The sequence below is a fragment of the Archocentrus centrarchus genome, chromosome 12, assembly GCF_007364275.1.
Source record: "Archocentrus centrarchus isolate MPI-CPG fArcCen1 chromosome 12, fArcCen1, whole genome shotgun sequence".
NCBI classification, from domain to species: Eukaryota; Metazoa; Chordata; class Actinopteri; order Cichliformes; family Cichlidae; genus Archocentrus; species Archocentrus centrarchus.
In genome coordinates this window covers 7,292,493-7,318,764 of record NC_044357.1, presented here as the reverse complement: position 1 = coordinate 7,318,764, position 26,272 = coordinate 7,292,493, and the positions used below count along the sequence as shown (strand labels likewise).

Genomic DNA, 26,272 nt, shown 5'->3' with positions numbered 1-26,272 from the left:
GATCCATCGTGAAACACCATTTGGAAATCATCTAATTGGCAATTTAATTTTTCAGCATGACAAGGATCCCAAACACACTGCCAGTGTAAAAGTAAAGGCACACCTTGATAGAAAAACACACAGTGGAACACCATCAGTCATGGACTGTCCTCCCCAGAGCCCGGACCTCAATATTATTGAACCAGTGTGGGATCATCAAATGCAGCCAACGTCCAAAGGAGCCTCGAGAAATATTTCTGAAGGGTACTTAAAGAAAGCTGCCTAAGAGAGTTAAGGCTGTGTTGAAGAATAAAGTTGGTCATCATACCAAATATTGACTTAATTTCTAAGACTTGTACAAACTGCATTTTTGCCTAATATACAAATATGTTTGCACATGTTTCATTAATCAGTAAATTCATCCATCCATTATCTTCCGCTTATCCTTTTCAGGGTCACGAGAGTCGGGTTGGAGCTTGTCTCAGCTCCTTATGACAGCTGTAATTTTTCTTTATGTATTTTTTTTAATATAATATTCTTTTGCTATTATTGTGGCTGCTTTTTGGTGTTGTTTTGGTCGCCACTTGTAAAGCACTGTGAGTTGCATGTTTCTGTTATAAAGGTGCTGTGCAAAGCTGAGTTGAGTCTAACAGGAAAAACTGAACATTTCTTATATTTGATTCACATGGGATAGCTCATAACGTGTGGCTGACACCTCTCCACGGCCCCACAGCGCCCTCACCAGGTGGCCACGTGTGATTGGCGGTAACACCCGTCCCCATAGAGACAGGCTCCTACAACAGGGCTGCTCGTGCACCGTTAGGATCACCAGTCCTCTGTCAGAGGCGATGACAGCCACAGTGTGAAGCAGCCGGCTATTTGACATAAATGATTCCCTCGAAAGCAGAGTTCTGCGGTGGTTGCCAATAGGAATTATTATTATTAATAATATTATTGGATTAACGACCATCAGTCGCCAGCCGAAGCTTTATCCTGAGAGGCCGGAGATTTGTGTCGCTGGGCAGGGAGGAGTCTGTTATTTCAGCGTTAGCTGAAGCCAGGCCAGCATGTCGGCGCTTTAACAATACATCCATCTCAAATACAGAGCTGCGGAGAGGATCCTAATGTGCTCTTAGAGGTCAGTCTTTGCTGTGTGTTATATTATTTTAAATGTTGCAAAGCTAGCTAACCTACCATTAATACAGCGGATATAGCGGTGCTAGGTTAATATTGGTTCATCCTGTTCAACCTGGACTAACAAGTTAATAACAGCAGCTCCATATACATTAATATATATATATATATATTTGGTTAAATTTTTGAAGCTTATTTGAAAAATACAGCACTTTATGCCGCAAAGGGCTTTGTAGTCACGTTAGCTTAGAACATCATCAGCTGATATTCAGCTAAACAGTAAACATATAAAGGTGTTTTGGGCGCATGTATGCGGAGGTGGTGACTGACAGCAGGGACAACCACAGCACCTGCAGGTCAGACAAGGTGAGTCTTTGTGGATTTCCCGTCGGCGGAGCGGGTGCTGTCAGTGAGCCGGGCCCTGGTTGTTGTGCTAAAATCGATGATGTAATGCTGTTGGCTTCACGAGACGAAGTAATGCCCGTGTGTCTCTGTGTGCAGGATGGATGTGGAGGTGAGTGCTGGCAGGGACAGCACCTGGAGGAGAGCAACGGCAGATGATGGTGATGGTGGTGGTGGTGGAGGAGGAGGGGGCATGGAGGCTCAGGTTGTACCACTGGAGCTGTACGACTCTGCGAGAGCCAAAATAGACGCAAATCTCCGCTGGTTGTTTGCCAAAGCCTATGGTATAGGTAAGACTTTCTCTTAGGTTTTCTTGTGCTACTGAGACCTTCTAGGACGTCTAGCATGCATGGGAAGATTTAAAAATATGGATAAATTATTATTTGGCATTTTGTCTTATTAGTAGAACAAGAGAAAGTTATGATGCCTAAAAAGGAGAACTATATCTGAGTTGTGTGTAGTTACACTCATGCTAATACTAAACTAAAGACAAATAAGTTTATTGATTTACAATATTGACCTTTTCAATTATTAATTTATGTTCTTAACTGTGCTATTAAATGGTCAGAGAAACAGAAATCTAACAGAAAAATTGATTCCGGATGTGTTAACGTTAGGTTTCAAGTTTCCTCTTCCTTTGTTCATGTAGGTTGAGCCCAGGATCTACTTATAAATCCACTATCTTGTTTGCAAAGACAGATTCTTAAGTTATGTTTTGTGACTGTCACAAGTGTGAATGCATTTTACGAGACTGAGCTTTTCATACTCCAGAGTGAATCCTTGGGCTGACATCTCGTGTTGAGTCTTTCGTGCACAGGTCACTGGCTTTGTCAGCTCTGATGAGGTCTGATAAAATATTAAAAATGATTGGTCTACATAGGCAGGCTGCAAGTCAATGTTTGGAAATTATTCTTTGAATGTGGGTTTTTGTGCCACTCATTGGCTGCTCTCCGAGGAGTGTGAGCAGGAGGTCAGCTGGGCCGTGCTGCTCGTGCAGCCTGCAAGTCTCTGTGTTTGTAATATCGCTAGAGCAATAATTGGATGGAGATCCAGAGGTAGTCATTTAGTAATATAAAACTCTTTGTTCTCATATCGACTTTATGAATCAAACAGTTGCAGTGGCTGCAATTAGTGTTTCCTTTCCTGTGGTCCTATTTACTGTGTTGCAGTGGATGACTCAGTAAATTGATGCTGACATGGGAACTAAAACCAAAAATGCAAGGCTTGTAATGCCATGAAAATGAAACCAAATACTAAATTCTGCTTCAATCAACACACTTGGAGACATTATGTTTTTCAAATGACAATCTAACCATCGTCTTCCATCAGTCAAGTCAGCATGAGCGATCTCACATGAACAGACGGAGCATTTTAGTGTTTTACCATCGATGTTGTAAATATTGCACGCTCTTGCTGTATGGGTTAAAGCTGGATGTTTCTGTTACTCAACACTGTGTTGTTCTGGGGCAGATGTAAGATGCCCATAATAAACACCAAACCATGATCATTACCTCAGCAAGCTTCCTGCTTCCCTTAATCTCATTGGCTCTTCCTCATGTGTGCCAGGGACTCTAATGTGCTGTTTTATGGAGAGACTGATATAAAAGTCTAACTGCACAACTATGCAACTTTTTCACAGAGCGGACAATAGCAATATTATATGACTTAACAATCAGTTTATCGACAACAATTTAAACACTAAGTAAAATGATGACTCTGCCATTCATTTGCAGCTGTCACCATAATTTCGTAGTGCCTGTCAGTATTTTTGCCTGCTTAGCTTAATGTCGTGTGCAACGAGCAATTACCAGCTGCACAAGGAAGCATCTGAGCCTCACAAGAAGCAGGGAGTGGTAAATGTTTGGCATTTGTCCTCTGATAAAAGGGTTAAATTATAAATTGATTTTTAAGATGTACTTACTGGACACTTAAGTAGTTACACCATGCTTGCACAGAGATGGACCCCTTATGCCTTCATAACTGTCTTATTTCTTCATAGCAAACATTCAACAAGGTGCTGCAAACATTCCTCTGAGATTTTGGGCCATATTGACATGTTAGTATCACACAGTTGCTGTACATCCATTATGCAAATCTCCTGTTCCGACACATGCCAAAGGTGCTCTACTAGATTGAGCTCTGGTGATTGTGGAGGCCATTTGAGTACAGCGAGCTCACTGTTACATTGTAGAACCAGTTTGAGATGATTTCAGCTTTGTGACATGGTGTTTTATCGTGCTGAAAACAGCCATCAGAAGATGGGTTTACCGTGTCATAAAGGGATGTCCATGCAACAATACTCAGATAGACATTTAAAAGATGCTCAGAGTTTGCCAAGAAAATACCCATTACACCACCACTTCCCTGAAATGCTTTCATATTGTTTACACCAAATTCAGACCCTGCTATTGGAATGTTGCAGTAGAAAAGCCTGTGCAAGCCTGTGCGGACTGTAGCTTTGGTTTCCTGTTCTTAGCTGATAGGAGTGGCAGCCAGTGTGGTCTTTTGCTGCTGTGGTCCATCTGCTTCAAGGTGCTGCACGCTGTGCAATCGCACTGTGTTGGCTGTGCTACTATAAAAATCTGCACACCAAAAATAATTATTTAAATCTGAATTTACAAGAGTAAGCTTTCTCAAAATGATGTTGTGTGCTTGGCAGATGAGCATTTTATGACACTGACCAGAAAAACTGTATTTTCTGTGGATAGTCACATCATGGCTGGTATTCATTCTGCTTATATTGATCTGTTGTGTGAAATCAGTACGTCCAAATCATCCTCGATACCTTTGAGATGTCCCTAAAATGACATTTTTATTCTCTTCTGTGACGTCTTACTGACTAATGCTCACAATCTGAGCATTTATTACAATCTTTTGTCAAATAACTACTTTAGACAGCTAACAGACAAGAGCTAATGAATAGATTATAATCTGTTCTTGGCATCATATTGGTGAATTATGTAGTAATTGTGTAGCAAATACCCAAGATACCTAAACAAACTGCATTTTGTAACCGCTTACAAAGTTCTCGAAAGCTATTCTTCTTAACTCTTCAACAAACACACCGACACAGCAGTGCTGGAAGGACTGTGTTGTCTGTTGTGAGCCCGTGGTGTGAAAGTCAGCACAGCCAGTCACATGATTAAGCATTTAATGGGATTGGGCCTGAAGGCCTGAAGGCCAGTTTGTTTAGACTCATGACATGTTTATTAATGGCCTGTGGAGAAACACTGAACATTTCTGCATTGGAAACAAGTTCAAAGAAGAAACAGAAAAACAGTAAAAGTGTGTTGTTGTAAAACTACATAATAATTTTTTATTAACAGTTTTATGGAGTTTAACAGTTGGACTCAACAGTCTTATGTTGCACAATTTGTGCAATAGTGGGTTCTAAAGCTTAGCTTTTCCCTCACGTAGTGCTTGAGTGCTGTTCTCTGTCACCCATGGATTAGGAGAGAGCAACGTGAGAGCAAGAAATTGCAGATCAGTACAGTCCATAGATGATGATCTGTGCTTTTTTTGATTAAAAAAGGAATTTTGAAATGGAAACTGACTGCATTCCCAATGAACCAATGTCAGAATAGTCAAATATTTTGGTAGATATCAGTGGAAATGAATTGCACTGAGATGTCTGAGTGCTGGGATCTTTCCGGGATGCAGTTGGCACTGTCACCTTTCAGGTCCGAACCTGTTGAGGGCTTTTCTGGGTGAAGTTTACTCTCAGTGTGCCTGCATGGGTTTTCTACAAGTCCTCTGTTTTCCTCTGAGAGTTCAAAGGCATGCTTTTTTTTTTTCCTTTTTTCAGTTAATTGGCATATCTGAATTGACGTTATTCTTGGATGTTAGCAAAGAATGGTTGCCTGTGTCTCTTTGTTAACCCTGGGGTGGACTGGCCATCTGTACAGGGTGTATCCTACCTCAGACCCAGTGTGAGCTGGGATACGCTCCAGCTCCCCTGTGATTTCAGTTGGATAAACGGATAAAACGATGGAAAGATGGATAAATGGATAGATGTGTGATTACTCATAGAAAATAAAGCCACAATAAATGCTTGAAATTGGTTAAACTAAAGAACCTGACAAATTGGTGCCCACCGTTTCAGTGTTGTCTGGTCTCTCATACTTTCAGGTGAGATTGGCTTATTGACTTGACTATGTTTTCCCAACATGGTGTCTTCAGGAGGACTGTTCATTGAGCTGTCTTATTGGAGAGAATAGTTGCATACCCCTGCAGAGCCCAGAGTCCGATAGCCCTGCCTTAACTGTCAGCAGGATTTCTGCTGGTCAGTCTGACCTTTGTGTCTAAAACAATAGGAACAAAGACTCCCTGCATCCCCTCCTCCTGATGTCCCATACACACTTACACATGCTCACTGGGGTGGGTTTTAATACTTGGATCAGGTAGTTAATAAATATCTAAGCAGTATTAACAACTAGGATTAGAGCATACACACACACACACACACACACACACACACACACACACACACACACACACACACACACACACACACACACACACACACACACACACACACACACATCTCCCGATGTCAAGGTCCATAAATCAATCCACTGAGCAGGAGCCGGGACAGCATCCCAGCCCCCGCTTCCGGCCTCTCCATCACCACAGCAACCGTGGAGGAAGAGGGACCATTCTGGGACAGCTGAGAGTGAGGAAGTGGTCGGGTAAAAGTGGCATGTTTGTGAGGGGAAAATACGATAGAAGAACTCTGACCCGGAGGGGTGTATTGTCTCACGTGATCTGGGATTCTGGTGCAAATAGGGCAGCACTACATCAGTAGACTGTGAGATAGATCCTGTATGTGGACAGTGCCAAGCACGCAGTCTGTTGTAAAAGAGACAGCTGAGGCTGTCTGCTGTAATACAGAGCCTGCTGTGTGTGTGTGTTTTCCACTGATGGATGTTTGTCTGTTCATCTCAGTCAGCATCGTCTCTAACGTGAAGCAAAATGAGAACACATGCTTTTGTTAACTCTGCTCTGATGCAGTGACATATTGATGCAAGCATAGTTGCTTATCCTCTCTTCTTGCACTTCAATTCATCACTGCCATTGCTGAGTTCTGGAGACATTTGACTAAGAGACAAATTGTCCGCCAAGGAGTCAGACAGGCTTGTCTAAACCTGTCTAAATCATTTGATAGAGAAACCACAGATGAATGTATACAAAATAACCTTTAAAATTAACCATTGCATTTTAAGTATATGTGTGTGTGTACATCTACATTTTTATGGCAAGTCACAGCTGAGCAAGGAAGCAAGGAAGCAATTCAGCGTGATCTAATGGGTGTTTATCACAAATGGACAGTGTACGAAGCTTGCTCTGTTGTCAGAGGAATACTTTGACATTTTGGATGAGACACTTGTTCATTTTCTGCTGAGAGCTGGATGAAAAGATCAATATCATTCTCTTGTATGTACATCATCTCTGAAGCTGGAGCCAAAAGCATTTAGCTTACCTTGGAAAAAGACTGGACACAGGGGCAAACAAACAAACATCCTCTCTCTTTAAAGTAAAAAAAAAAAAAATATGTGCCCATAAGTCTCCTGTATATTTATGATAAGCTACACTAACCTCCTCCTGGTTTCAGTTTTTATTATGAATGGATACTTTGTGAGTGTTATTGATTCTCTGACTCATCACAGAAAGAAATATACTGTTTGTTTTGAGGAGTGGACACCCACTCATACCCCTATATCATGGACAGAATTAGTAAAGTAAAATCATAGCTGTAATTCTGTAAGCCCACCACAATATCTGATCAATTTACATTAGCTTGTGAGTTTATAATATTCATTATCAAATAGTTTTCTGGTATCTTTTTTGACAAGTAACAACACGAGTTTCTACACACACAAAGTGCTTGAAATGAAACTTTGCGAATGCTTCGGGCCTTAACTCCTGGATTAACATGTTTAAGACATATAAAAATAGCTCTGGCATGTCTGCGTCCATGAGCAGGAGAATGCTTGGCTGACTGGGACAACACCATCAGCTTAAACATCACCACTAAGCTCATTGGTTTAAAGTTTCAGGTTTGGGTGCTGTTTAACCGCTGACTTTGAGTGCTCTCCTCGTGCACTGGTTTCTTCTTAGACAATCTAATACCCTTTAAAGTCTGTTTACTGGGAGCTCTCCGTTATCTCCGTTACATAACACGGTGAGGCATTGGTGGACACGTGTTGGACAAAAATAGTTTGTGTGTGTGGTTGCAAAGTGTGATTTGTGGCTTAATACAACTTTGATGGGTGAAAAAACAAACTCGCTGCAGACGTTGTGGCTCTCATTTTAACAATATATGTTTGGCATCAATCCTTTTTTCCAGATCACATTCCTGCAGACCTGCGGGACCCCTTTTATACAGACCAGTATGAGCAGGAACACATCAAGCCCCCCATCATCCGCATGCTGCAGTCTGGAGAGCTCTACTGTCGTGTGTGTGGGCTTATCCTTCACGCTGAGGAGGCCGCCTCGCTTCAAAGCCACCAGTCTGTCATCCAGGCTCTGTCCAGGAAAGGCATCTATGTCCTGGAGACCGACAACACCCCAGTGTCTGACCTGGATCTCAGCACATCTCCCATCAAAATGGTAAATTGTTGCCTAGAAAAGCAAACTCAGTTTTCTGCAAGATGAGTCAAGTTTTGGCAATCGCTAGATACCAGATCCTGTGATTAGTTGGTAGCAGTTGTAACAGCGAAAAAAAATAACAAATATATACTTACTTTGGTTTCATTTCATTGATTTACACTCCTCCCCCAAAATCACTTTGTTTTCCCTTGTGGTTAGTATTCCTCTGCAATAGTATAACCCAATAACCTGGCAACCCACACTTACCATCTGGTAACAAGCTAATATGAGTTTGCTTTCCAGAGCCAAATGTGAGCTAGTAGTATTGGAAGAAATAATGTACCAATGGATGAGACTGTTTTGCAGTTTTAGAGTCTGTAACAAAAATGTTCACGAGGCAAAATGAATCAAAAAGTTCAGCATTTTTCATTTTCATTAATTTTCTGTATTTTTCTTGATGGTTTCCATAATTCTGAAAATATACTGAAAAAAAGAATCATGTGCCTGGCTTTCAGTAAAACACATAAACATGTGAACACATTTTCATATTATACTGTTTCTAGTAAACTATAAATAAACCTGTAATTCTAATATGGCAGATACGTAGGAATACTTCTTGAATGGTGGGTTATCACAGTATGGGGCAGGAAATGTCATTCCAGGATAACAGATTCAAGGACAGCTCCTAATCTGTTCTCCCAGAGCTCCCACATCCACCTCATTGATGCCCTAATGATGGCCTATACAGTGGAGATGATCAGCATAGAGAAGGTGGTGTCCAGTGTCAGGCGCTTTTCAACATTCAGTGCCTCAAAGGAGCTTCCTTATGACCTGGAAGACGCGATGGTGTTTTGGATCAACAAGGTAACGACTAAATATGGGGTTAATAGTTGGATTTGTGGGTTCATCTGTCTGTGCTGATCTACTCTATCATTGGTGCTTTAGGTGAACATAAAGTTGAGAGAGATCGCAGAAAAAGAGTGCAAAATGAAGCAACAACTGCTGGAGTCACCCAGTCATCAGAAGGTAATAATAATATAATAACAATAATAATAAACTTTATTTATACAGCACCTTTCAAAAACAAAGTCTGTTTTCAGTAAAATACACTCACCGGCCACTTTGTTAGGTACGCAGTTTCGACCACATCATCCATCCATCCATTTTCTTCCACTTATCCAATTCAGGGTTGCAGGGGTGCTGGAGCCTATGTCAGCTACCATAGGGTGAGAGGCAGGGTACAGCACAGGTTGCGAGCCTGTTGCAGGGATAACACAGAGAGACAGACAGCCATTCACACTCGCATTCACACCTATGGGCTTTAGAATCTCCAGTTAACCTAACCCCACTAACTGCATGTCTTTGGACTGTGGGAGGAAACCGGAGTACCCAGTGAGAACCCACGCAGACATGAAAGAACATGAAAACTCCACACCCCGGCCAGGTGGTGGATTTGGACCCAGGACCTACTTGCTGTGAGGCAGCAGTACTAACCACCGTGCTGCCCCAGTTCAACCACTTGTTAATATAAATGTCTAATCAGCCAATCACATGGCAGCAGCTCAGTGCATTTAGGCATCTACACATGGTCAAGGTGACCTTCTGAAGTTCAAAGTGAGCATCAGAATGGGGAGGAAAGGTAATTTAAGTGACTCAGATGGACTAATCTGAGTATTTCTGAAACTGCTGATCTGTTGGGATTTTCCCACACAGCCATCTCTAGGGTTCTGAAAAAGAGAAAATATCCAGTGAGCGGCAGATCTCTGGGTGACAATCTCTGGGTGATGCCAGAGGTCAAAGAAGAATGGCCAGACTGCTTCAAGCTGCAGAAGAGCATCTCTGATTGCACAAACACCGTAGCAGATGGGCTACAGCAGCAGAAGACCAAACCGGGTGCCACTCCTGTCAGCTAAGAACAGGAAACTGAGTCTATAATTTGCACAGGTGCATCAGAAATGGACAATAGAAGACTGTGTGACATCATTGTATCAATATGAACCAAAATCTCTTCCTGCACCTTGCTGGATCTATGCCATGCTAGCAACATGTACATAATAAAGTGTCTAGTGAGTGTAGCTTCCCCTGTCTTGAAAAGAGTCTGTCCTATGTGATGTTACTGCCTTTGTCTATTGTCCTATGTGTATGCATCTTGTCTTTAATAGGCAGATTAGTTGTCAAGCAGTCTGTTCTGGCTTGCACTGCCATCCTCATATACCCTTCTGATCAGGCATTAAAGCATTTTTTGTGTGTGTTTGCACCCTGTGTTTAAAGAATATATCATGCTTTATATTTTTAAACTACAGTGTGAGTATGGGATGAGTGAGCTTTGGGAAACCTGTTTCCAATCTATTTTATTTTTAAACTATCATTTAAAAAAAAATTGTGTCTGTCATTATGTAGAGTTTGCAGTTGTGTTTTCGAAAGATGTGTTACCAGTTACCACTGGATTGACATCGAAGAGAACGTTAAAATAATTTTGGCAAGTTTAGGGCAGGTGAGAAAAGGAAGGACACACACATCCAAAGATAACTGAAGGCTGGGTGCTGGGCCAAAAAAATATAACAAGGAGACAGAGAAAAAGGTCCGCACACCAGCAAAGCTCCTGAATAATATTTAAGTCTGAGGAAGGGCAGTTTATGGCCCGAAAACGTCACTCTCTTGTTAAGGTTTGTCTCCTATTAAATATTATTCAGGAGCTTTGCCGGTGTGCGGACCCTTTTCTCTGTCTCAAAGTTTAGGGCAGGTCCCATTTATTTTTAAGCTATCAGTCTGTGTTGAGATTTAGTCATTGAGTTAGAATGAATGCATTTTTTAACCCAAACTGTGGCTCATTCCTCATATTTTGTATTTCCTCCATGTGGCTCTTTAAACCTGTCTGCATTTCATTGACTTGCTTTGAGCTAACAGGCTGTATTATTAGCAGCACAGTGTTCTTTTGAGCTGCGTCAGTTCAGTTTTTTTATTTTTTTTGCCAATTCCTAAAGAAAAACAGTAGATATTCTTCACTCTTTCAATCAAACCCTTTCCAGTTATCTTTAATACCAGATCTGCCTCCTTCCAGTCAGGAGATGCTTTGATTCCTTCTGGCTATGTCTGACCCTTTACTTGTCTGCTACTCTTCCTCTTTGTGTCTCCCTCCCAACTAAATTCCCTCTTGTGCCTCTTGGATACTAGTCTCCCTCCAAATGGTACTGGAAGCTTGTACCTGTAAGTGCAACTGCTTGCAATCACCTGTGTGAGTGTCTATGTGTCTGCTGGAGGTGTGTGATATTGTGTGTGTGTGTGCCAGATGGAGCAGCGCAATGGAAAACTGGGAAAAACTCAAATAACGGGATAAAGGGAAAAAAAAGAATATGTTCTTGTACATGATATAAATGCACTAATGTGTATAATGAAGATGACACAGTGCCCCTTACTGGCGAAGGAAGGAACATCGACATGCTCATTTGCTTTTACTTGGAAATTCTTTTTGACTTTCTTTAATATTCAGCCTTTGCAGTCCTCACCTGCCTCCTCCCAAAACAGCCACTCTTAAGTTTGCATGACTTCAGTTCTGCTGTTTGTCCATAGTAACTGGGAGATGCTTCAAACACATCATCACCATAAAGCAGTGCATGCAGCACCCAGTGTTTGAATAGCTCCATGCATTCGCTCATGCCTTGTCTCATTTCATCACTAACATCCTCCCAATCATTTCTTTCTTCCCTCACCAGCCTGACATATTGCATGCTCTGGCCCACTGCTTATTGGAACCTGTGGAGTTCTCTCGTGTGGTAATGTACTCATCATTGACCCTTTTCTTTATCTCATTTTGCAGTTTGTTGCTTTTCCCCTTGCATATCCACAAACTGCTAGCCCATGTTATGTCTGCCTTAAATATTTTATCTGAGAATGATTAGCACCCTTACCAGTTCCTATAAGGGAAGACACACATTATGCACCAAAAAGGGGATCCTCTAAAAGAGTCCCCTGTCCTGATCTGACACCAGACAATTAAAGTTCAAGAAGCAGCAGACTGCAGTTAGTGTTGAAGGGATGCAGAGTTTTATTTACAAAGTGTGAGATGTTGTGTCAGTGTGACAAGTGAATATGTGATTCAGTGTTTAATTAGAAAAAATTGTGAACACTGTGTAAACTTGGGCCCTCTCTTGGTGTGTAGGTGCGTTACCGCAGAGATCACCTGTCAGGTCGGACACTCCAGCACTTTCCCTTGTTGGACGACCTGTTGAAAGATGTGTGTGATGGCACAGCTCTGCTGGCTGTAATCCACTTTTATTGCCCAGAACTCATTAGACTGGAAGGTACTGTAAACGCTGCTCTATTGGATCCACTGAAGAAATATACCACAAACTATAGCTGTCAACTTTCTAGCAGCAAAATACCATTCAGTTTCCTGTTATATAATCCTTTGGCAGGATAGTTTTACCAAGAGTATAATTAAAATATCAATACCACTCTTATGTCTGGATGTCTGAACTACTAGATATAGTAGTGTACAGAATAAACCTGGTAGCATTGACTATTGTTGTGTTGTTCTGTGCAGATATCTGTCTGAAGGAGGTTCTCTCTATCGGCGAAAGTGTTTACAATATCCAACTACTGAAGGAGTTTTCAGATGAGTATTTGAACAGATGCTTCTATCTGAAGCCTGAAGACCTGCTGTATTCCCCACTGGTACTAAAGGTGAGCCTGAAAACATGAAACACTTGTATAGTTACATTAAATCAAAGTAAAAGTGGAGTAACAAGTAGCCAGTGTTAAACATAACCATTTAACTGTTATACCTCAACAAAAGACGTGTTTATGGATTTTTCCTTGTGGTCCCATCCCTCTTGCCCTCAGGGCCACTGCCTGGTAGTGAATTGCTTTAAGCAAATGACTGAATTGTTTTAAAAAAAAGAAATACACAAAGCTCAGGGTGCCTTGATCCTGCAGCTGTGCTGTCAGACTGTGCTGTTTTTTTTGTTGTGTCTTGGTTTTCTTTGTGAGATTGTCAGTTTTTTTGTGTCTTGCAGAATAATGTGATGGTCTTCATTGCCGAGCTGTTCTGGTGGTTTGAGAGTGTGAAGCCAGACTTTGTACAGCCCCGGGACTTTCAGGAAATCAGAGATTGTATGACATATTTTCTGCTTTCATACATCGGTTTTGATTGAATACCAAAAGAAGTGCAGTCGCTACAAAGATGGATTTGGTGTATATATTTTTTTTTCACATGCTATGGGCTCTTTTAAACAACTACCATTCTGCTGTTTTTCATAGTGAGACTGCTGCTGCAGCCTAAAAGTTCTCGATCCTATGTACCCATCTCCAACATCACTAAACGCAGTTTCCTGACATCATCACACTCAGCTGATGCCCTGGCCACGCCCACAAGCCCTGACCTCAGGTATCACACAGTCATTTTTGGGCTGTAATTTTGAAGCATCGTCTAAATGAGCACTGTATGGACATTTAAAAAAAAACAAATCTATAGAATCACCAGTCCAAAAGAAAAAGAATTTGCTTAAGTTTAAAATAAAAAAACGCAGTTATGCAACATTAGAGCTAACCTAATGGCTCAGTTCAAAACTACTGACATGATCGAGGCCTTTTTGCACCAGATGCTAATAACATCACGAATAGAGTAAAAAAAAACACTAAGAAGATTTGATTACTTTTTACCTCAATAATGAGTACATGAGCTTGAAACTGAACTGAAAACTGGACCTCTATTGTGCAACAATGCAAGAAAACGATATTTCCTGGTTCAGCTGTTGATTGGCTCTTTGGAAGAGGAGGTGTGCTTGAAATGTCATATATTTTAAGACGCAATAAATAAGAATATTGGATGTCTGCAGTGTGTGAAACATTAATTCTTTTCTAGGGCCCAGACAACTGTTGTCTTTGCGGTTCTCCTAAGTAGAAATCCATGGGATGATTCTGTCTTATGTCTCTGCTGTAATATTTTAAACGTCTCTGCACTAAACATGTGGTGACAGCTTCTCAAATATTTTAGCAACGGTACTTTCGCTTTTACTGATTTTTTAAATTATTTTTTTAGATATACAATAATAGGGCAGTGGTTTTACACTATTAATATATTTTCACATAAATAAACCAGATTTAATTATAAAGCCCAACCTTTCTGTATATCTTGCAGCATTAATCCAAGCTCTACAAGCCCATCTCACTCTCTACTGCCGCTGAGACAGAGACAACAGAAAGTGGTTGAGGAGGCCACGTCAGGTATATACATAAAAAAGAAAAATCACCTGTGTCCTCAGCTGAAATTTCTGCCTATAGGCAAAAAGAATATATTTTTTTCTAATATGGATCACATATTCTTTGTACAGACATAAGACATAGGTCCAACTCTCTGATATGTCCAGATGGGCAACATCAGGGCTTCAAAGTGGCCTGGCCAGAGAGAAGGATGAGGTGAGCAGTGTGATTACAGCCATCACAAATTCTATACTGATAGCAGTTTACTCAATTTCATGTAGCAGCATCTATCAATATGACAAATTCTTGTTCCATGACTTATGCTCAGCTTGCCTAACTCATTTTCTTCCCTCTGTACTGTTACCCCATTCAGGCCCTTATCCCAGCCTGTACCCTATGCCCTGCATTTTGCCCCAGAGGATGATGCAGACAGTATCAGCCTCGCTCGCTCCATTAGCAAAGACAGCTTAGCCTCTAATATAATGAGCATTACTCCTAAACACATGCTGGGTGCGGGTCTGCCTCAGCATAGACTTAGTGGTCAAAGCCTGCTTAGTCACATGCGCATAGAGGATGAAGAGGAAGAAATAGAAGAGGAGGAACTAGTTGCTGTTATCCATCCTTCTGCATTTTCTCGACATCAGATTGGAAGTGACATGGAGCAGGATGAGTTGGAAGTACAGAGTGCAGCCCCCACCGCAGAAGTTTCTAATACCCGCCCTCCTGGTCTTGCCGCGGACCCTTTTGCTATGGACCGCAGAGGGGAGGGCTACTATCTGGAGCCTTTGTTGCCCGCTGTCCCTAAGACAGCCAAAGAGAAAAGCATCAGCCTCAACAAACAGGAGGAGAGTGGCGAGAGTTGCTGTAGAGGAGCAGGAACTGCAAGGAATGCAACTGCCAGTGTCCCGTGGACCTCACAGAAGAAATCCCCCAGTGTTGAGTCAAAGAGAAAAACCTTTACACCCACATTTGTGGTGGAATCAGTTCCTGGCTCTCTCAGGCAGCCGATCAAGGAGTCAACAGTCATCTCTCTGTCTGAAAAGAAACAGTCTGAAGGGTTTTTCCTTCATTTGTCAGGAGACTCAGACCAACACAGTCCTTTCTCCACAGAGTGCATGCCAGAGGCAGGGCACGACTCTGACTCTGACATTGCAGACTTGGAGGAAGATGAAGACGGAGAAGATCAGATGGAGTTGACAAAAGAGGTGGTGAAGGGAGGGAGGGGAAGGTGCTCAGAAGAGGGTGACATGGCTGAATTTGTAGAGGGTGAGTCAGCCAAACTGAGAGAAGACATGAAGGTGAGTGAGCGGGAGGATAAGGAAGATTGCAGTGGACGCTCTAGCCCTTGCCCCAGTACCATATCTTGGGCGAGCAGCTGTAGTGCTTCAGGCAGCGCCAGTGTCAAGATGACCAGCTTCGCAGAGAGAAAGCTCCTTAAACTTGGTCTCCGTGACGGATACTCAAGTACCAGCAGCTCCCAAAAGACAACACCAGATGGCTCTGACATCGCCCCCTACCCTCCCTGGCAACTGAGGAATGATTCCACCTCAGGTGTGCTGGGGAAGGAACCGAGCACTGTGATGGGGAAGAATATGACAGTTAGCTCTCCAGTTGTGCCTTCAGAGCTGCTGCAACTTCACATGCAGCTAGAAGAGCAGAGACGTGCGATAGAGTATCAGAAGAAAAAGATGGAGACGCTATCAGCGAGGCAGAGATTAAAGCTTGGGAAAGCTGCATTCTTGAACATTGTTAAAAAGGGTGGAGGGCGGAGTGACACACTCCCTTTACCCCTGAAACACTCCAAGGAATCCTCAGAACTAACTTCTCACAGGAATAAAGCAAAGACCCAGACCTGTAGAGATGATTCTTGTCTTGATGCTTTAAAGGTTCAGGCAAAGGGAGGTCAAACAGAGGAAGGACAGGTGAACACAGACAACAGATTAAATACTCTATCCCAGGATAACGGGGCTGAACCTGATATAAATGATTGTTCCCGCTCCATAGATCTACTCAATGAAGCTATTAGTTCTATTCAGCAGCAGATTATGCAGCTCTCATTACAGCAAAATCTGCTGATGAAGCACAGTGTGGTCTCTCCTCCAGACTCTCTGCCATCAGACCCAATCACAACCCCTGACACAAAGCAAACAACATCCTCTACCTCAGACTCCAGATCTTATGCAGTTCACTTTGTGGATATCAGCGGCGGCGATTCTGTCAGAACTCGCCGCCCTCCCAAGCTTAGCTCCAGCCAACGCAGCAAAGCCTCAGAGCAGAAACAGAGTAAAGAAAACAGCAAGAGTGCCACGGTCAAAAAATCAAACATCCATCTCCCAGAATTCACTGAAGGAGAGGAGATGGAGAGCAGCAGTGAGAGCTCTAGGACTGAGAGAAGCCTTCAGAGAAACACCACCTTCAGAGTCCATGATAGTACAGGAGAAGGAACGGGGCGCTTCACAGACAAACTCAAATCACAAGAACCACCAGTTATTTCCAGTGTGACTGAGTGTTCGTCACAGGATGAAGAACAAGAGGAGAACAAAGCCGTCAAGTCAGGGAAAGAGATTGCCAGTGGGGAGGAGAGTGCAAGGGTCAAGGGCCAGCTGATTGAGGTTGACTTGTCAGAGCTTAAGGATCCATTGGAGGATGGCAACATAGACGTTACAGACTGCATGGCAGAAGGCGAGCAGAAAAATGTGCTGGGCTTCTTCTTTAAGGTAAAATTTAGATGTTTTTGAATTTTGCTGTACTTCTATATCTTAATTGCTCTGTGGTATATTAGGAGCATCTCCTTTATCTTCCAGGATGATGAAAAGGCGGAGGACGAAATGGCGAAACGTCGTGCTGCCTTCCTCCTCAAACAGCAGCGCAAAGCTGAAGAGGCAAGACTTCGCAAACTGCAGCAAGAAGCTGAGAGTGAACTCAAGCGTGATGAGGCCCGGTGTGTTTTCACACAACTTCACACTAAGAAAAGATAAGCGATTGTCTGAGGTGTGGGTGTGCGTTTGACTGTTGTATCAACTCTCGTTCTTTTTGCTCAAGGCGAAAAGCTGAAGAGGATCGCATTCGGAAGGAGGAAGAAAAGGCACGGAGAGAGCTAATTAAACAGGAATACCTACGGAGGAAGCAACAAGCCCTGATGGAAGAGCAGGGTCTTGTCAAACCCCGCCCACGTACCAAATCCCGCAGGAACAGGCCTAAATCCCTGCACCGTGAAGAGTCCAGCAGCCTCTCCAAAGGATCCACTACACGTAAGAGCGGCTCGAGTACTTGAGCAGTATATGTGTTCTTCTAGTGCTTCATGCTGTCTTCATAACTGTCTGTTTGTGACACTTTGTGCAGATGTGGTTATAAAAGCACTTTCGAGCCTGTTGTCGTCCTCTGAGTGTGTGCATGTGTGTCATGCAGGTAATTCTCTGAAGGTTTCCATGTTGATCAAAGCCCAGGACTCTGCAGCAGGCTGCAGGGGAGGTGAACCTTCTTAAGCTGCTCTGCATGTTGTAGACACAGCTGATAAAAATAGTAGTGGATTTCAGAATAAGTAGATCACTCAGTCGCTTCTGATTGACTTTGATTCATTTATTTTATTTTCTTATGTGCACCTTTTTTGTGTCTTATTGAACTTACAATGAGACACAACATTTTGTGAATTGTTGTGATAGTTTGTGATTGTTTTGAAAGTACAGTAGTTCAGGCATGAAACTGGACAATCAGCACTTTGTAAAGAAAAGTAACTGATACTAAGTCCTTCTGTGTCCATTTTCAGCCGATCTGAGCTGCAGTCATCGAGGATCGACGCTCTCTTTGGCGACTGATGCAGACAGTGTCATCTCTGGAGGGGCAGAGTCAAACAGGTGAGAAGTCAGGTGTATGAATGTGAAGAACATTTGCTTCCATGTTGTGTATCTTTGTACTAATTTGATTTTTTTAGGGCTGGATCTGTGTGCTCTATGGAGTCATTCCCCCTGAGCAGGGCCTCAAGCAGGAACATGGAGCGGGACTGGGAGAACGGCTCTATAGCCTCTTCCATCACTTCAAATGAGTACACTGGTGAGCAGAAATGCTAAAAAAAAAAAAGATTTATTTTCGCATCACAAAGCCAACATTTAGTTTTAAAGATTTGCTTGAAACATATTTTTAATTTAGTTACATTCTTGAACAAAAGTTATTTTTATAGTTATGTGTTTTTTGCTTTTTATCAAGGGGTACAAACCAATATTGATGCCACTTCTACATAACCAGAGCCAACAAGCAGTTAGCTTAGCCTTCAGCACAAACTGTAGGGAGATCTCTACTGGACCTCAAGGCCACTGGCTTCCCAAACTGTACTACAAGTTTGACCAACAGCTAGTCACTGCCTGTGCTCCATCTTCCAGCTTTGATGCTAAGCTATGCTGATCAGCTCCTTATTCCAGCTTTATAATTGCTTCAAATATATGAGAGCAGTATTGATATTGCCGTGTAACTCAGCAAGAAAGAAGTTAAGCCTACTTTCTGTTATACCCTAAATCACTCCTTAAACAGTTACAGACCTAAATGGATGTCATTTATTCATCTTCTTGGTTTTTGTTTGTGTGTCATAGGTCCTAAACTCTTCAAGGAACCAAGCTCCAAATCCAACAAGCCAATCATCATCAATGCCATCGCCCACTGCTGCCTGGCTGGAAAGGTTAATGAGGTCCAGAAGAATGTTGTCCTTGAGGTCAGTGAACATATAGCAGCTATACCTATGAAGCTATCTGGGAACTTTGTGTCTTATAGTGATTTTTTTAATGTGTTACTCGTACAGTGCTGTTCAAAAGTCTTGAGCCACCCCGCATTTCTTTATATTTTGCTTAAAAAAGGAGTCAGACATTTTTCTTTGGACATTGGCTGCTTTTCCACTCATTTTCAGCCCAGTCCTTGTACCAGATAATTTTCAGAAGAATGGGGTTTTTTTTTTTTTTGGTTCAGCCACTTAACACTGACCTGAATTAGGGACCGAACTCAAGAATTTAACCAGTGTTGTGTCCAGACATAATAGACAACTTACCAAAGAACCCATTTTAAATTGTATCTTTAGGCACTTTGTTACTAGCAGCCTGTTGCAGAAAGACATCATTTCTTTAGGTGACTCTACAAAAAATACCAAAGATAACAGGTTGACAGGTATTTTTGGACTAATAAAGTGAATCCCAAGAGCTGTTAGCTGGTATATTTTGGCATGGTGTCATTTAAATTTTTGAGGAAAAGAAACAAAAGCAGAAGAAGTGGCAGGCCTCAAAAACATCCCTACAGCACATGAACAGTATCTGAAATTCATGTCAGTGTTCAAATCATCATGTACAGAGGAGGTCAGGAGACACAACAGGTACAACAGTGTATATCTACAGCCGTCTGTATGGAGGCTCAGTCATGGTTTGGGACTGCATTTCTGCCACTGATGGAAACTGATGGAACTATGAATGCAGGAAAGTACTGTCAGATTTTGATATACCATGCAATACCACCTTCAAAGCATCTGATTGGCAACAGCGTCAGTTTTCAGGGTGACAATGATCCCAAACACACTGTCAGTGCAGTAAAAGCAGAAGAACACACAGTAGAGCAATATCAGTCATGGATTGACCTCGCCAGAGCCCGGACCTCATTATTATTAAAGCAGTCTCAGATCATCTTGACAGAGAACTGAATAAAAGGCAGCCAACATCCAACAAAGAGCTTTGAATGTCCTTCAAGAAGCCTGGAGAACTATTCCTGAAGACTATTTGAAAAATTACTAGAAAGCTGCCTCAGAGAGTTCAGGCTGTGCTGAAGAATAAAGGTGGTCACACTAAATATTCACTTTCTAGCTCATTAGAATTGTACAAACTCTTTTTTACCTTATACCATATTTCCATGTATGTTTGCACACATTTCAATAAATCACTGCACCTTTTGCATACTGTTCTTTTTTTTGCCACATTCAAAAATTCAGTTTTGTTTTGATTTCGCAGGAGCTAGAAAAGTGTGAGTCCAATCACCTGATCATCCTCTTCCGTGACGGTGGGTGCCAGTTTCGTGCCATTTACGCTTACTCTCCGGACACTGAGGAGATCGTCAAGTTTTCAGGCACAGGGCCACGCACCATCAACCGAAAGATGATCGACAAGCTCTATAAGTACAGCTCAGACCGCAAGCAGTTCACTGTCATCCCCGCCAAGACTGTGTCGGTCAGCGTGGACGCTCTGACCATCCACAATCACCTGTGGCAGGTCAAGAGACCAGGGAGTGCACGGAGAAAGTGAGAAAGCGGGACATTTTTAACCGTTTCTGGTCCATCTGCTACTGTTGGGCGGGACCCAATACACGTGGAGACGACTGAAATGTCATTAGAGGGTTTAAATGTTCTCATTAACGGATTATGTTGTATTAGCTTTTTATTCTGCATGTGACACTGCAGGGTTTTCATTTGTGGGGGTATCCTACATTAATTAGGCACTCCTTCCTATGTAGCACTGCAGAGGAATCGAACCCCACCACTGAATCTACTGGTACCAAGTGCAACTATAGACACACAGGGATGAACTTGACAGTGTTGTAAAGTTTGATATTTCAGCTTGGCAAAGAAGTACCCTACTGCTGTGATTAATCCAGGCTGCACATACAGAGAATACTTCTACTACTTGTATATGTTTTTATGAAGAGGGAGCTTTGAACAGACTTTTTTTATGTCCGTGTGGAATGAATGTTAGTAAGTGGTAGCCTTGTTTTGTATTTAGCGTGTTTGGAGAAGTGTGTCTTTGTGTTAGGGGAGGGGAGAACAGAATGCTTCTGCATTTGGCCCTGAATGTGTTTACTCCCTTGATTATGCTTTAAAACTTCTGACAAAAGATCAGCTGTTTTCTTTTCTTTTCTTTTCTTTTCTTTTCTTTTCTTTTCTTTTCTTTTCTTTTCTTTTCTTTTCTTTTCTTTTCTTTTCTTTTCTTGTTTTCTTTTTAGTTTAGGACATTTGTGCTGCTGTTATGGTGGAAGACAAATAATGTTGTTTTTACAGTAAGGGAAATTGTTCTGGTATTTATCCTACGCAGGAAGTTATTTAAAGACTGCATTAAACCACATTTCTAGGACGTATTATTGAAATACTTGCACATATGTATTCCACCTCCAATGTGAGCCATCTGAGATCACTGACGGGCTCATATTGCTGAACCAAAATGACTGAACTATGCCGCTGAGCTGTTTGCTGCTCAGTAACTGCTCACTGGATCCTGGATCCTGGTGGGATGTGCATTTTTAATGCAGCTTCTGGCGCTCTACTGTAATAATTTCCTTGTAATGACTGATGTCAGCAGCTGGTACAATGTTTCAGAAAACTGCACAATACTTGATATTAGTTTGCTGCATTTTGTACATTTTTGAGCAGTATTTTTTGTACATTGCGTACAAGTTATGTTTACTAAAAAGCAGGCACTATTTCGAGGATTATTCTGTTACAGGCGTAAAGAGATGAGTCTTGTTTGTGTTATATTGAATGTTTATTTATTTTAATGAAATATAATAAATGCAGCTAGGTATGTTTTCTTGCTAAACTTGCCTTAATGCCTTAATGTGTCTTATTTCTCTGATCTTTTTATGGATTACTAAAAATGGTCACAGGGGATTAAGTAATAATTGGTGGTCAGGATGTTTCCCACACAGAATATCAGGATGACTTTGCAATGAAAGTAGAAACCTGCAGTGCCCGTTAACACCTAAGCATCAAGCCCAGACGATCTTTACTATCAGCAAAGAGGAGCAGTGGTTAGCACATTCACCTCACAGCAAGAAGGTTCCTGGTTTGAACCCTGGCTGAGGCCTTCATACATGCTGTCCCTGTGCCTTTCTGGGTTTCCTCCAGGTACTCTGGCTTCCTTCCACAGGCCAAAGACATGCATGCTGGCATAATTAGTGACTCTAAATTGGCCGTGGATGTGAAATAATTAATATTTAACCTAATATTTAATTAACCTTAGTCTTCTTCAAACACTAAGGTTAATTATGGAGTTCCACAGGGTTCTGTGCTAGGACCAATTTTATTTACATTATACATGCTTCCCTTAGGCAGTATTATTAGAAAGCACTGCATCAATTTTCATTGTTATGCAGATGATACTCAGCTTTACCTATCAATGAAGCCAGATGACACACATCAATTAGTTAAACTGCAGGAATGTCTTAAAGACATTAAGGCCTGGATGACCTCTAATTTCCTGCTTCTAAATTCAGATAAAACTGAAATTCTTGTTCTCTGCCCCACAAATCTTAGAAACATGGTGTCTAACCAGATACTTACTCTGGATGGCATTACTTTGGCCTCCAGTAACACTGTGAGAAATCTTGGAGTCATTTTTGACCAGGATATGTCCTTCAATGCACATATTAAACAAATATGTAGGACCGCTTTTTTGCATTTGCGCAATATTTCTAAAATTAGAAACATCCTTTCTCAGAGTGATGCTGAAAAGCTAATTCATGCATTTATTACTTCTAGGGTGGATTATTGTAATTCATTATTATCAGGCTGTCCTAAAAGCTCCCTGAAAAGCCTTCAGCTGATCCAAAATGCTGCAGCTAGAGTACTGACAGGGACTAGAAAGAGAGAGCAGATTTCTCCCATATTGGCTTCTCTTCATTGGCTCCCTGTTAAATCTAGAATAGAATTTAAAATTCTTCTCCTCACATACAAGGTCTTGAATAATCAGGCACCATCTTATCTCAAAGACCTCATAGTACCATATCACCCCAACAGAGCACTTCGCTCTCAGACTGCTGGCTTACTTGTGGTTCCTAGGATACTTAAGAGTAGAATGGGAGGCAGAGCCTTCAGCTTTCAGGCGCCTCTTCTGTGGAACCAGCTCCCAGCTTGGATTCGGGAGACAGACACCCTCTCTATTTTTAAGATTAGGCTTAAAACTTTCCTTTATGATAAAGCTTATAGTTAGGGCTGGATCAGGTGACCCTGAACCATCCCTTAGTTATGCTGCTATAGGCCTAGTCTGCTGGGGGGTTCACATAATGAGTTTCTTCTCATTCACCTTATTTACTTTGTTTATACTCCACTCTGCATTTAATCATTAATTGATATTAATCTCTGGCTCTCTTCCACAGCATGTCTTTCTCTCCCCTCAGCCCAACCGGTCGCGGCAGATGACTGCCCCTCCCTGAGCCTGGTTCTGCTGGAGGTTTCTTCCTGTTAAAAGGGAGTTTTTCCTTTCCACTGTCGCCAAGTGCTGCTCATAGGGGGTCGTTTTGACTGTTGGGTTTTCTCTGTATTATTGTAGGGTCTTTACCCACAATACAAAGCGCCTTGAGGCGACAGTTTGTTGTGATTTGGCGCTATATAAATAAAATTGAATTGAATTGAATTGAATTGAAATAGATAAAGTGCTTAAAGTCTATAGAAGAAACCCCAGAGTGACTGATCAAATGTGGCTAAAGCACTTTGAGTGTCGGGATGACTGGAAAAGCGTTCCATACAGTCACATGAAAAAGAACGTTTTTACAAGACTATGAAAAACTAAACACAGCCTCACTGATTGCATAGGAATTAATGAGGATAAAGAGTTGTGAAAAAGTATTTGCCCTCCTGATTTTTTTAAGCATATTTATAAACTTAAACATTTCAGATCATCAAACAAAGTTTAATATTAGACAAAGATAACCCGAGTAAATACAAAATGCAGTTTTACTCGGGGAAACACAAAGGGAGACACAAACTCTAATGCAACGGACCCACGAATAACTAAAGAGAAACACAAGGAACCATATAAACATTAAATGAACTAAGAGCAAACCAACACACTAAGAAATACACAAAGTTAAATACACATTAAACAAACCAGGGGTCACAAAGAATAACAAAATTAACTAAACTTAAAAAGTTTCAATAAACTCAAAACACTGTAACTGACCCAGGACCATGAAATCAGGATTTTCTGTTAGAGAGCAGAATTCATGGTTCCATCAGTTACCGCAAGTTGTCCTGAAGCAGCCCCAGACCTTAACTGAGGCCAATGAGGCCTGCAGTTCTTTAGATATTGATCTGGGTTCTTTTATGACCTCCTGGATGAGTTGTCGATGCACTTTGGGAGTAATTTTGGTAGGTTGGCCACTGCTGGGAAGGTTCAGCACAGTTTTCTCCATTTGTGGATAATGTCTCTCAGCGTGGTTCACTGGAGTCTGAAAGCCTTAGAAATGGCTTTACAACCCTTTCCACACTGGTGGATGTCAGTAAATTTGTTTCTGATCTGTTTTTGAGTTTCTTTAGATGGCAGCATGATGTGCTGCTTTTTTAGATCTTTTAGCCTGCTTCACTTTGTCAGACAGGTTTTATTTAGGTCATTTCTTGATTCAGCAGGTCTGGCAGTAATCTGGCCTGGGTGTGGCTAGCTTTCCAAAAGACAGTTAATTCATGATTTAACTAGTTAACCACTTGTGACTACTCTGCAGTGGGCTTATTTGGTTTTAATCAAATTTGCAGTTTAATTATAATCATACCATGTTTTTGTTGCATCAAAGCCACAAAACTGCCACATGCAACTCTTAACCTGCAGCTCCAGTGGCTCTCTATGGCTCTGACAAAATGCTATATTAATATAAATATGGAAATTTGTTTATTATTATTGCAGCCTTTATGTTCTCCATTTGTAAAAATGTGCACCTTATACTCTAAAATAGTGATGGATTAACAATAAAAAAACTAATACATTAAAGTCAGAGTATTTGACAGTACATATACCACCAACAGACACTGTTGGCTCACCGTAAGCATTACTGTACCAAAAAGTGATCATCTGCCAAAAAATGCTTGTTGGTATTTAAACAGTTTTAAGTGACTTTTTGACCTATAATATGTCAAGCCTGTCTCTCGTGAATGATACGAAGTCATTTTGTACATTTCCCTCACAAGGTAACAAGTGCACCTGATTTTGGTGAGATAATTCCATTAAAAATGCAACAAAAGGCACCAACAGCAGAAATACAGTACAGAAATCCAGTTTAGTGAACCACTAGTCAGTGGAAATGAGGTCGAGCAGGCACTGACTGGCTCCAGTACTGTATTGGGACACTTGTTATTTAAAGCAGCCACGCCCCTTACACCAGTATCCAGGTGGATGAATTTATATGTATGTTTTTTGTACCAGGCTTGCTTTTTAATGTTGTAAAGTTGGCCATTTTTAACATGGGAGTTCATGAGGATTAAATCACTCTGTCATACAGCCTCAGTGGCCACTTTTAGTTGCCTTTTCCTGTCCTGGAGGATGCTGCTTGAATCCTCATCTTCTGAAACTTACCATCAGGGCAAAAACATTTCTCATAACATCCGCCTTCTTTGTTTACACTTGAAACAAATTGCTCCTTTCAATTTGCTCAGCTAAACGAAAGGTCCGTATCAGGTCTCAAACGCATTAATAACTTTTAAAATAAAACAAGCAATTTGAAATGTATAAACTCTCAAACAAAGATCAGAGGGAGTGTCTCATCGATCAAACCCACTTTTACTGTAATGGCAACAACAAAAATCAGATTTCACCCTGAATGTATTCCAATAACTTGTTTTATTAAATAATAAAACTTTATTGACCTATAAATGATTTATTCAATGTCCCATATTTTCATGCAGGTACATAAATGATTTTTGCCTATACATTTAATGGTATAGTGTCTTCATGGGTTTATTTATTAACCAAGGTTCTGGGGTGTTGGAGGAAGAGAGAACGTTAAGTAATAAACAAGGCTTCTATAAACAAGAGAAAAATAAACCATATATATATATATTTTTTTTTTTTTTACAATGGAAAGGATTAAATAGCCTAAATAAGATTTAACATGTTACTTAGCTTAGTGTATTTCAGCCATTGGGCAGGATAGTTGCCCCCCCCCCCCCCCCCCCCCCAATGGTGTTTATGTTAAACTAAGCGAACATTTTTGTGACTTCACCTTTATACTTAGAGTACATTTAGCAGGG

The 26,272-nt window shown here is 41.4% G+C and overlaps 1 protein-coding gene across 5 annotated transcripts; it reads left to right on the top strand.

Moving 5' to 3' along the window:
* The first annotated feature begins 814 nt into the window (after positions 1-814).
* Positions 815-21,859, top strand: camsap1a (calmodulin regulated spectrin-associated protein 1a). 5 transcript variants are annotated; one of them, XM_030742360.1, is made up of 20 exons: positions 815-1,117; positions 1,615-1,805; positions 7,862-8,124; positions 8,806-8,967; positions 9,049-9,129; positions 11,817-11,876; positions 12,263-12,404; positions 12,647-12,786; positions 13,119-13,215; positions 13,363-13,489; positions 14,243-14,328; positions 14,436-14,520; positions 14,678-17,021; positions 17,109-17,245; positions 17,347-17,555; positions 17,713-17,775; positions 18,071-18,158; positions 18,236-18,354; positions 18,888-19,006; positions 20,280-20,570. In XM_030742360.1, exons 2-20 carry the CDS (start codon positions 1,616-1,618, stop codon positions 20,568-20,570), a joined length of 4,803 nt encoding a protein of 1,600 aa, XP_030598220.1. In that variant the 5' UTR covers positions 815-1,117; position 1,615. The 5 variants fall into 5 exon arrangements, with proteins under 5 accessions (XP_030598220.1, XP_030598222.1, XP_030598223.1 ...); XM_030742362.1 differs by lacking the exon at positions 11,817-11,876; XM_030742363.1 differs by lacking the exon at positions 17,713-17,775.
* Positions 21,860-26,272: the final 4,413 nt, after the last annotated feature.